At 52.8% G+C, this 11,687-nt stretch overlaps 1 protein-coding gene across 5 annotated transcripts in view; it reads right to left on the bottom strand.

Moving 5' to 3' along the window:
* Positions 1-1,726: 1,726 nt before the first annotated feature.
* The window catches only part of St3gal1 (ST3 beta-galactoside alpha-2,3-sialyltransferase 1), an 84,906-nt gene continuing 74,945 nt past the window's right edge, over positions 1,727-11,687 (bottom strand). For 4 of the 5 annotated variants that reach the window (XM_029560319.1, XM_029560318.1, XM_008826455.3 and 1 more), the window contains 5 exons: positions 11,327-11,523; positions 9,971-10,150; positions 8,269-8,314; positions 6,830-6,949; positions 1,727-5,398 (listed from right to left, as the gene is read on the bottom strand). In XM_029560319.1, coding sequence (XP_029416179.1) covers positions 5,225-5,398; positions 6,830-6,949; positions 8,269-8,314; positions 9,971-10,150; positions 11,327-11,523 — 717 coding nt within the window. In that variant the 3' untranslated portion in view covers positions 1,727-5,224. The other variant, XM_029560323.1, reaches the window with a different exon arrangement.

Below are 11,687 nucleotides of genomic sequence, written 5' to 3'. Positions count from 1 at the left end.
CCAGTGGCCTGGGTCTCTGATGTACAGTATGTGATGGTGCGTATTGTAGATGTGTGCTGCGTTTGTGTAGTTTGTGCGTAGTGTGTGTGTGGGTTCATGGTGTTATGCTGTGTGCATTATGTGTGTTGTAGTGAGTATTGTTTATGTGTGTGTGGTATGCACGTGTGTGTTGTGTATTATTGTGTTTGCATTGTGGTGTATTGTGTATGAGTTGTACGTGTTGTTTTATTGTGTATGTATTGTGTGTATTTGTGTGTGGTGTGTGCTGTGGTGTGTGTTGTGTGTGCACATTGTGTGGGGTGTGTTTTGTGTGTATTGTGTATGTTTTGTGCATATTGTGTGTGTGTTATGCAATGTGTGATATATATTGTGATACGTATTGTGTATGTGTTGTGTGCATTGTATGTGTGTATTGTGTATGTTTTGTGTGTGGTATGTATTGTGTGTTGTACTGTGTATTGTGTTTATTGCTATGTGTGTGTTTGGTGTGTACTGTGTATGTCTGTGTATTGATAACAAATGAACACAGGCCCCTGTTGGAGCAACATGGAGAAACGTTCAAGGAAAACGAATTCTAGGATTGAAGAAGTCACTTGGAGAAGATGTAGGGTGATGTGAATCCTCATCACTGAGGATAGGAGGAAGGGCGGGGACACAGGGAGAGGAGATGGGTAGGTCAGAGGGGGTTGGAGCCTGGCCATCCTCATGGTGTTGCTGATTTCCTCTGCCCAATGGGCCATTTAAGAGTTATTGGTGTGTTCGGGGCTCTTTCCCAAGCCCTTTACCTGTGCTAACCCAATACTCCATGGGTGTGTGTACCAGTCATTATTCCAGTTTTATCCACACAGCCAGTCAGTAGGCTCCTCCCACAGTCAGTAGGCCCTCCCCTCAGCCAATCAGTAGGCTCCTCCCACAGCCAATAGGCTCTCCCAATCAGTAGGCTCCTCCCACAGCCAATAGACCCCTCCCACAGTCAGTCAATAGGCCCTTCCACAGCCCAGGGCTGGGCAGCTGTGGAGACATCTACACATCTAGTCCTGGAAATGCCTTCAGAAGGCCTCCAGAGACAGTCTCCACTGAAGTTAGGGAATGCCTCCTGGCTGATACAGAGAAAAGGGAAGGAACAGTGGATGGATGGGTTGGGAGCCTGGGCCCACCACTGCTCTCTCTCGCTTGCAGCTCTGGTGAGCTATGGTGAGGATCAAGACCAGCCCTGGTAGGGGAGGTGGCACATAAACTGTGAAGTGCCATGTGCATACTAGGAGGGATCACTGACACCAGTTTAATACAGCAAAGTCAGGACACGGGGTTCTGGAACTATTTCTTTAAAAACCCAAATAACGGTGGCTGTACCAACTTTGGACCTGACTGTGCCCCTCCTTGGGTGTGGCCATCTCCTCTGTGTACACTGGGTCCTGGTCAAAGGTGGAACCACTGGCCTGTGTCCACCAGGGTCTCCTGGGATGCTTTTGCTTCTGCTCGCCCCCTCTGAAGGCTGGCATGGCCATGCCCCTTTGAAAGTTGAGATCAGAGGCTCAGAGAGGTAAGGCTCACCACAGTCACACAGCAGGGGACAGCTCCACTCTGTCTCCTGAACCCTCTTCCCACACCCCATCGGGAAGACACCATCCCAGGGGACCCAGGAGATGATGCATTGAGGCACTGAGCCATGCTGGGACTGAAAGGACCCCATGAATAGAAATTGCACCAAGTCAGAACTCTGGTAGAACATTGAACGTACCCAAACCATAAAATAGCTTTTTATTCACTTTGATTCAGATCATTGGAAATAGTCAACAATAATAAATAAAACTGAGCAGGGGCTGAGGAAGACAGACTCAGTAACGTCATTCAAAATGCAGTCAGACCAACCAGGAGAAATGGGGTGAAGGGGAGAGAAAGCAGTTTAAATGGGTAACGAACAAAGGAGGAAAAAAAGTGCTCGAAGAACTTTGGCTTTGAAGGGGACTCGGGAAAGGGCTAATGTGATTGTTTGGGGGACCGGGGGGTCAGGAGCAGCCCTCATCCACCTACTGAGGCAAGCAATGTCCAGATTGGGCTTTAGCTAAACGATCAAAGCGGGTGCCATGGGGCAGACCTAGGGCAGGGGGAACCAGGGTAGAAGCTGAGCAGGCAGAGATGCTGGGAAGGTGGGGACAGGGTCCCAGGGAGGTGGAGGTAGGCATGGGGCCTGGCCTGGCCTGGCGGAGCTACATGCTGTTTGAGTAATGACGATTTTTATGTCCTGAGCCTGGTTGCTGTGGTGCTCTATTTTCTCCTTCTGTGATTCCTGCAGGTGGCTGAGGGCACACAGCTGGGCCCTGTCCTCTGATGCACAGTGGGCACTTAGAACCTCCCTGGAGTAGGCCTTTCTCATCCTGCTTGTTGGGGGGCTACTTTGAAGGGCACATGTAAAGCCAACTGGGGTTCTCAATGTTCACCTTGACAGAGAGGCTGCATTCCCAGGAGGCAGGATGGGCCTCTAGCAGCCTCTTGTGGCCACAGTGGCAACTGCGGTTCCATCTAGACCCTCTAAAGGCCTTTTTCCTAAAGTATTTTTCCCAATCAGGGCCCTCCTCAGACTGTGGTGTCTGTTCCCATTGGACTTGTCTCACTAGCCCAGGACATGTAGTTTGTTGGATGATGTCTGATGCCAGAAAAGCAATATAAAGGCATTGGCTTAAGGATTTTCCTCTCTGCTTCATCCTTCCTATGAGCCAAATGCCACCTTCCTTATCTCTCTGTCCTAACAGAGACTGAGGGCAGGGGAGGCTGTTGCCAGCTCTGGAAAACTAATCACCAGGTTCATCGCAGGCTGGAAAACAGGCTAGGATGTTACCTATACTCCCCAGACCCCCTGGGCTTAGCAGTTTCTAGTTCAGCCCTTTGTCCTGGAGGAGTAGGGTCCTCTACTCCCCACTAACTCCAGGACAGGATTTCTTTTAGGAAAGGCCCCTCCCGGTTCTCAGCCACCTGCACCCCAGGGAGAGATCCAAATTACCTTAATCTAATTGGTGCCTTTAATTCTGGTCACAATGGGCCGGATTTTATTCAGTTAAGAGCCCACATTGCTAAGCCAGAGACATAGGGGATGGGCTGTGGGTTATAGGAAGAGGGAGGGATAGAAAAGGGAAGGGAAGCAGGGAAGGGGCTGATGGAGACCAGAGGAGTTTCCTGGGCAGCATTCAGCTAGACATGGCTGTGGCCTCACTTCTGGCACTTGCTCTCACAAAGTAGAGCCCAGGAGGTACAGTGACCCTATGCCGATGTCCACTTAGCTCAGGTTTGTCCCTGGAACTGACCAGCTGACCCACAAACATCTGCTGGGTTCTTCACACTGGGAGTATCAGAACCTCCAGCCTTTGAGGAGACCTTTCCAGAACAAAGCCCTCACAGGGGTTTGCCAGCCTTTGGCAGCCAAGTGTCTTAAGTCTGGAGAAATTTGAAAATGGAAACAGGGTACCCCCTAACCCCAACCACCAAAAGTCTAGATTCTGAATCTCTGAAAATCAAACAGAAGCAACAGCAAAGCCACTAATGACAGAGTCCAGGAAAACGTCAGCCTTGTGTCCCCTTTCTGGGGGTGTCTACGAATAGCTTAAAGCTGTATGTGGCTCCTGACCTCCCACTTGCAGAGGGGACCCTGAGCAAGGGGAGAGCTCCCGGGGCCCTCGACACTCCCACTCTATGGCTCGGTGAAGCAGCAGTGGCCTTTAGGAAATGCTTTCAGCAAGAACAGAGGTTTCTCTCACTGAACATCTGTAATGAAGTGACAGTCACCACCCATGGCCTGTTCATTCTTGTCCTAATTCCCTGACAAAGAAGTTATCAGTGAGGCGGGAGGCCCTAGCCTGAGTGAGTCGGTCCTGCAGTGAGAAAGAAGACAGGTGGGTTCTACAGCTCCCGTCCTACAGAGGACCATCAGCACCACAGGCAAGCCTCCAGCCCAGATTCCCCAACACCAGCATCAAGGGTGCCCAGAGGCTTCCCTTCTGCTCCTGCCCCCCACTTGCCAGGCAAAGCAGAAATGTAGCAAAAACACCAGGAGCAGCACAGGGAGAGTGAACAAAGGGTCAGCGGAATCCATCAATCAATAAATAATCAGGAAGCCTGTAGAGGGAGGAAGGGAGAGCAGACAGGGGTGAGGAGAGGAGGTACGTGCCAGTTACGGTCCTAGGATGTCCCCACCCTGTCCCTCAAGGGCACCAGGAAGGTGGCAGCCAGGGACTTGGCCCAGCACTCAGGCCCCAGGGGGTGTTGCTGGTTGTCAAGGGCCCCTGTGCAGCCTTGGAAGGTCAAGGACACTGAAGCCAACATTTCAAGGAAATATGACTGGGCATCCCATGCCTGACATGCACTGGGTGGCCTGACATGCTCCGGGTGGCCTCTGAGAAGAGGTTCTGCACTATGAAGCAAAGCAGGGTGCTGGTGGAGGTCCCCTTTCTCGAGTTGGGGATTTTCCTTCATGTCAGACAACACATGCATTTCTCCCTCAAGTACAAAGGCACGTGGAAGTAGTCAGACCCGCTCACAGCCATCAGTATCGCCATGAAGGTTGATCACATGGAGGGGTGATTAAGGTTTTTCTCCTGACAGAAACAGGTGGTCAGGTTTCTAGGAAGACCTTTGGGGTCAGAAGCTTTGCCCAGCCATCACTAGTAAGCTTTGGGAAGAGAGGGACAACAGGTTTTCACTCCAAGTAAGAGGCCAGGCTTCGTGCAAAGGAGGACAGCATCTTGCCCCAGTGCTGGTGTGGCTCAGTATGGCTCTGCTCTAGAGATAGATAACGGTCTCGAATTCTCCAGTCAGAGTGTGAGCATGAGGCCAAAAGGCAGCAGCAGCATCTGAAAGACTTCTCTGGAAATGCCTGCCTCTACAAAACAGGAATCCTCAGGATTCGCTCCCTCCCACCCAGAAGCCAAAAATAACTGTTTGGAGGCTGGCCCTTTCCCAGCATCTGCCCACCTTCCCCCAGCTAGGGGACAGCAGTGGGGAACTCCTCCCACCTGAGGCAGGCCTAAGACTTGCTTTGCATCCTAGGAGAGTCAGGAGACCTTGCTGAGTAGATGCTGCCAAAAATGGGGGTGCAAGAGGCTTCAAGTGAGCCTAGTAACACCCCAAGGTCATCTCTGGACGCTTCCAGAATACACAGGCTCCAGTGGGATGCTGGGGTTGCAGGCTGAGAGCTGTGATATGGTGCGAGCCTTCTTAATGGGTCACAGCGTCATCTCCCCTTGAAGATGCGGATTTTGTTGATGGATGCCAAGGTGGTTGTGACATTGGATTCGAAGTCGCCATCATGAACCCCGGTCTTTCGGAATGCACCCGCTGATGGGTTGTTTTCCCAGTAATGATGCCAATTCCCTTTGCTGTCTGCCCCGAAGCCATACAAGTCCACCTGTGGGGCAGAGTCAAGGTGAGATTGAGAGAGCAAGTAGGGCTCCAGTTCAACTCTATTCCCAAAGCACCTTGGGGTAACTTCAGGTGAGTGGTCCTGAGGGGGCTGGGCCTCCCTTGGCAGTCCAGATGGAGTCCTGGCAGGAGAGGAGATGGGGAGTGGCGAGCACACTTGGGAGACAGGCAAACAGCCCCTCTTCCAAAGCTGACCCCTGCAAGTCAGATCACTTAGGAGGCCAAGACGCATGACCACAGGAGGCAGCTGGCAGCTTCCAGTCCCTTCATTCTGAGGTCAACATTTATGTGGTCCAGGTAGAGGCCAGGAGCTGGGGCCCTCACACACATGACAAACACAGATGGCCACTTATTCTGTGCCTAGCATCTTGCTGGACAAGTCAAAATGCAGGCAGATCTACTTTCATTAGCTGCCACCTGGAGGATGCCAGGGACATCAGGGATGCATGTGTCAGGACTCAACTCTTCCAACTTATGGCAATCATAGACAGACTGCCCCTTGGAGGGATGAGGGCTGAATTAAGGGTTCCCAGGACACCCAGGGACCCAAGGTGGATGCAGTTTCTTCCAGGAAGGTGACACCTGGGTTTGGAGAACAGCCTGGAACTTCGGGAGACAGAGCAGGACAGGGAGCAGCTCCATGGCAATGGCAGTGTCTCAGCAAATGCCTGCAGGCATACAGGCCTGCCTCGGAGCAGGGGTTTGCTGGTGAGACATGGGAGCAACATCTGAGGCAGAAGCCAAGGGGTCTGTTACCAGTGGCTGGAGGAGTGGGGAGCAGAGGAAGCCCTTGGAACTGGGGAGATATAAGGCTGCTTTGCAGCCCCTTGGCCTCTTCCTGGGGTTCCAATCAAGAGAAAGGAAGTATAGGGCTAGATGGGCTGGATGTGACAAGAAGGGGCACGTGAGTGCTCCATTCGCTGGAAACACGACCAGAAAGGAAGGGCTGCTGGAGGTGGGTGCTCCTCTGCCCAGGGTAGAAACCACTCTGAGCCTGGCAACAGCTGGTATGGTCCCTGGTTCTTTCTTGGTAGGCAGTGGAATCCCTGGGGGCCTGCCTGGAATCCCAGAAATTCTAATGAAGACGACATTCTAGAATGTCGTCCAAGTGTTAAATGTAGCTCCTCAAGTAGCTCTAACAAACAACCGGGGGTGATAACTGTGGCTACAGACAGCTTTCCCTGTTAGAACCCACTTCTAATCTCAGCTTTGCCACCCACTGTCCCACACAAAATGTTCTAGAACTCCTGTTCCTGAAAGCATTTTCAGAGTGTTGTCACTCTTCAACGTGCTAGGTCAGGCAGGCGTTGGAGCCACAGACAAAGACATGGATGGAATATGCCCTCTGCCCACTCCTCTGGAAACAGGGAGTGGTGGCCCTCATCCCTACAGCTGGCAGGAGGGTGGGCTGGCATACCTCATCACAGACGTGCATGGAGAAGATGACCGAGAGGATGCCAGTGGACGGGTACCGCCCATGGCCTTGGAGCCAGTTGTCAAAGACATACTTGATGAAGGCTGGGTGGTAGATCAGGATCTGCAGGGAGGATGGACCTGGGTCAGTGTGGCTGGCCAAGGATACAGAGCACCTAGTGGGTACCACACTGCTGTGGCCATGGGGACACAGCCACAAAGGGCTCTGACAGGCACCCTTGCACTCATGGGCTTAGTGCTGGAGGGACCATGGACACCATTCTGCATCACTGAGAGGTGGGCCCTAGAGGCAAGAAACAGCACAGAAGCACAGAACAGCCACATAGCATCAGGGGCATACTAGTGGGAACAGTGACCCTAGGATACCAGAGAGTGAAACCCAAGGCGCCGAAGTGCTCCAGGAAGCAGTGTTAGAGGATGGGGACAGTGTCACACTGCATGAAAACATACCTTGGGCCATCTGCTTTGCCTGGCATTGGCTGGAATCAACTCAGATCCTTAAGGTCACCCTACATATATGGCTTTCTTCTCTTGTTATGCATGAAGACACTGAGGCTCAGAGAGGCTAAGCAATGTGCTCAGTGTCACACAGCCAGTAGTAGCTATCTGGGAGGGCTCCCCAGGTCAGGCTTGGCCTTGGCCTCATCCGTCACAGCTAAGCTGAAGTCAATGAAGAGGGCTTCTTGAGGAGCAGTGGGAGTGTACGCCCAGGCAGCCCTCTACCTCTCCTAAGCAGGGGCTGGGAGGGGGGATTCCCCTCTGGACAGCTCTTCACCTCAGCCTTGCTTCCAAGGATCGGGGTCTTAGGAGTCCCACCCAATAGAGACACCCATGGCTTCTTTCTGGGGCTGTGAAGCCCAAGGCCAAGGGCAGGGTGCTGCAGGCACAGGGAAACTTCACTCTAGCCCTAGCAGGATCTAGCTGTGTGTCCCAGGACAAGTTATTGGTCTCTCTGAGCCTCCTGAAGTACGACAGTGTATGCAAAGGGCCAGTGCACTGGGTATTTCACTCACTTTCCTGCCTTTGCCCTTGTCCGGGCCAGTGCAGTACTCCTAGGAGCCCAGAAGGGAGGATGGAAGCATGGAGAAACTGAAGTAAGTCTGGCTTTGAGAAGCTCCCCACACCCAGAAACAATGCTCAAACCACAGCCTACACTGTCGCCCCCCACAGCCCCCCAACACTGAGAGCCTGTGAGAGCTGGCTGGGCACCACCCTAGAAGGTCTGGGTGCCTCTGAGGATTCAGGTCTCTGGAAGTTCCTAAGTGCTGCTGCTGGTCTGGGGACTCACTTTGAGGACCTGTCCTTAGCAGTGAAGTTAACTGGGGCCAGTGCCTGCACCATCCCAGGGCCTTGCTCCATCACGGTGTCAAGTCTTGGAAAAGAAACCAGTGCAGAGGTAGAGGGTCTCGAGCCACCACTCACCTTCTCCTGTTTCACTTTGATCTTCGGGGGCACAGGGACGTAGGTGCTGGTTAGGGAAAGAAAAGATGATTAACGCGGAGAGGGGCCACGTCGGCACCAGCAGCTCCAGGGACCCTCTGGAGTGACACAGAGCCAGAAGGGCAAGGGTGGGGAGGACCCTCCTGACCCCCAACTCCACTCTCTCAAAGCCAACTTCTTGCCCCAGACCAGTTCCTCCTTTCAGAGCCCCATGGCCACTAGGGGGCGACCTTGGCTGACTCCATTCCATGGTTGCATGTGTCAGAATGGGGTCTTGTAAGCAAGGCCTTTAGAGGCAGCAGAGATGCCATGTCTTCCAGTGCCTACTGGGGGGCTCAGGGTGATGTTGGGGTGCGGACAGGAGTGACCTATGGTTGTTTCAGGTTCATGCAAGAGGTCATGGGTCTCAGCATTAAAGTGTAAAAACTAGTGCAAGTCAGGCTCCTGAGCGAGCTGTGCAGCCAGAGCTAGAATGCCCTAAGCCAGCGGCTGGGCCCCTCCTCCTGCCCAGCTCTTCCCTCATGCCCTGTTCCCTGGAGGCACAGCCCCACACAGTTCCTGGAACCTCAAATCCTGTCTCTGGTACTGCTCTTGGGAGACCTGGGCAAGAACCAAGCAACATGTGGACATCTGGAATTGGAAGGTACTGTTTTTGGGAAAAGTCAGGGACTGAGAAATTGGACCCAGATGGTTACATGGGCTCTGGGTCAAGTTCAGTGTTGGGTGAGTGGTTTGGCCCAGGCTTGGTTGCTCCCTGGAGGACAGAAGTAATGAGAACCATTGTGAGGACACATGCAATGGTGAGTTCCAAACGATAGGCGCTGTGCCTGGGGAGCAGACAGCAGCCCTAGCATTGGTGAGTTGATGGTGACTTACTGACAAAGTATGTGCTCAGTGGCCCCTGCCTGGCCCACACTGCAATTTTACAGCAAAGCACTCCCACCATTGAGGGTCAACATTGAGCTACCATGTGCCGAGTCCTTTCTAGGGGTTCCCCCACCAGATTACAGGGAATTGTGGGGAGTAAACCATGGAGGTGCACTTGGGAGTCCTTAGCAGGAGAACCACAAAGTTTGTGGTCTTGTAGGAGTGCTGGGAGGTGAAGGGACCAGTAAGCATAGGACCAACTGGAGAGGTGGTGGGAAGAGATGGCCATATGTGTATCCAGGAAGCATGGTGACTTGGACAGCTTCAGTTATCAACTTGACACACCTGGGTGGAGGGAACTTCAATTGAGGAATTTCTTCCATTGGATTGACATGTGGCCATGTCTATGTGGTATTTTCTTAACTGTTGAGTAATATGGGAGGGCCCAGCCCACTGTGGGTGGTACCAACCCTGGGAAGGTGGTCCTGTGTTACATAAGAAAGCAGGCTGGGCATAAATCAGGGGAACAAGCCAGTAAGCAGAGTTCCTCCATGGTCTGTGTTTCAGTTCCTGTCTCCAGGTTCCTGTCCTGAGTTACTTCCCCGACTTCCCTCAGTGATGAAGTGTGACCTGTGAAATGTAAGACAAAATGAACCCTTTCCTCCCCAGGTTGGTTTTAGTCAGTGTTTTTATCACAGCAATAGAAAGCAACTAGGATAAACATGTTCTCAGGAAGGGGAACCCTGAGGGACAGCCTAGCAGGAGTGAGCCACAGGAGCGGACAAGTCGGTGTGGGCTGGACCCTGGAGGGACTCACTGTGTGATGGTGCCCGTGGTGGTGGCACTGATCACCCACTGCAGGTCGGTGGTCTTGAAGGGGACCAGGACCATGTTGACATTCTCCCCCAGCTCCCGGAAGCTCTCAGGATATACCAGATGGTGGGTGGTCCTGCTCCCAACGTCTGCCTCAAAGCCCACTGTGGGTGCTCTGTTCATCCTGGAAGGAAAGAGAAACAGGGCATGCGGCAAGGGCTGGGGAGCTCGAGAGTCACTCACGTGGTGATGTCAGGTGAGCACCTTCGTTCCCTATGTGTCAGTTTCCGTTTGTGTACAACAGGAATGATGGAGGCGCATGTCTGATACCCCAGGTACTCAGGAGGCTGAGGCAGGATGGCAAGTTCAAGGCCAGTTTGAGAAACTCAGCAAGACTTTGTCTCAAAATGGAAAGTTAGTAGAGGGTAGAGGTAGCTCAGAGGTAGAGTGCTTGCCTAGCATATGCAAGGCCAAGCAAGTTCCATCCCTAGTACTGCAAAACAGAGGCCAAGGCTTTTGGTTTTGCTCTTTTCTGAAAGCAATTAACTCTAGCCGCCCCATCACTGATCACTTGTCAACACTAACCTGGTAGGTGCATCCTTTTTATGGTTCAGTGTGCAGACAAACTGTCTACCAAGCTGTAGCTTTGAACTCAGGTCTGCCTCACCCTGAACCAGAACCTAGATTCTAAGAGTCAGAGACAGAACTATGGACATGAAGCCAGAGACACAGAAATAGGGCGGGTCTAGAAGGCATCCGGGGGACATTAAGAAGTCCCACCTCTGCTCATGCTCTTTACCCAGAAGGGAGGCCCCTCTTTCTGGAGTGTCTGTTCCACCTGGGGACAGAGGACACACACTTGACATTAAAAGCACCTGGTTCTAGCCAGGCGTGGTGGCCTTTAATCCCAGCACTCAGGAGACAGAGGCAGGCGGATCTCTGTGAGTTCAAGGTCAGCCTGGTCTACATAGTGACAGTTGGGGCTACAGGGAGGCCCTGTCTCAAAAAGGCCGAAAAAAAAAAGAGCACCTGGTTTTGTCACAGCCTCGATTGTAAGCTAAGAGTGAATTCAAAGCACTGAACCAGAGGCTTCCAATCAATCTGGCCCTCTTATCAGGCCTTAGGTGCTAAGCCTTGGGCCCACTAGAGAACCCCCCTCTCCCCCCCGCAGGAAAGGTTTCTTTTCTGGATGCCATCTCAAAATAAGGTGGGGAAATTGAGGTCCAGAGGTAGGTCATGTGGGGGCCCCAGGCCCGGAACCTCGACCTTCTGAGCTGAGCCAAGGTGATGCTTTAATATAGCTCTGAGGTCCCCTGGGCTCAGGAGGTAGGTAGGCTTAGGCTGAGGGTCGGGCGCTTACCTCAGCACAAAGTCATGGCTGTCTATGTCAGACCCATACGAGGATGCCCGCAGGTTGCCTGAGTTGCCCACGACAGCACAGCGCCGGCAGCCCACCGACCTCTTGTCCAGCACAGGGTCCACGTTCCCAGGCACCAAGCTAAACAGTTCCTTGACGATGTCGCTCAAGTTGTTGGGTTTCCTCTCCCTCTGGAGCCTCTGGGGCAGAGCAGAGAGGAAACAAGTCAGCTTGTCTCCACTACCTCTAGCTGAGTGGGTTGGCTCACTGGCCACTAAACTCAGTTACTAGTTGTGAAGACAGAGGTGGCTAGACACAACCTGGTCCCTACATTGGAGACAGGAGGAAAGCTCATGCACTTACT

This window comes from Nannospalax galili, unplaced genomic scaffold (assembly GCF_000622305.1).
Source record: "Nannospalax galili isolate Female #2095 unplaced genomic scaffold, S.galili_v1.0 scaffold472, whole genome shotgun sequence".
NCBI lineage: Eukaryota > Metazoa > Chordata > Mammalia > Rodentia > Spalacidae > Nannospalax > Nannospalax galili.
The sequence above is the reverse complement of the archived record's forward strand: the minus strand, read 5'-3'. Positions and strand labels throughout refer to the sequence as shown.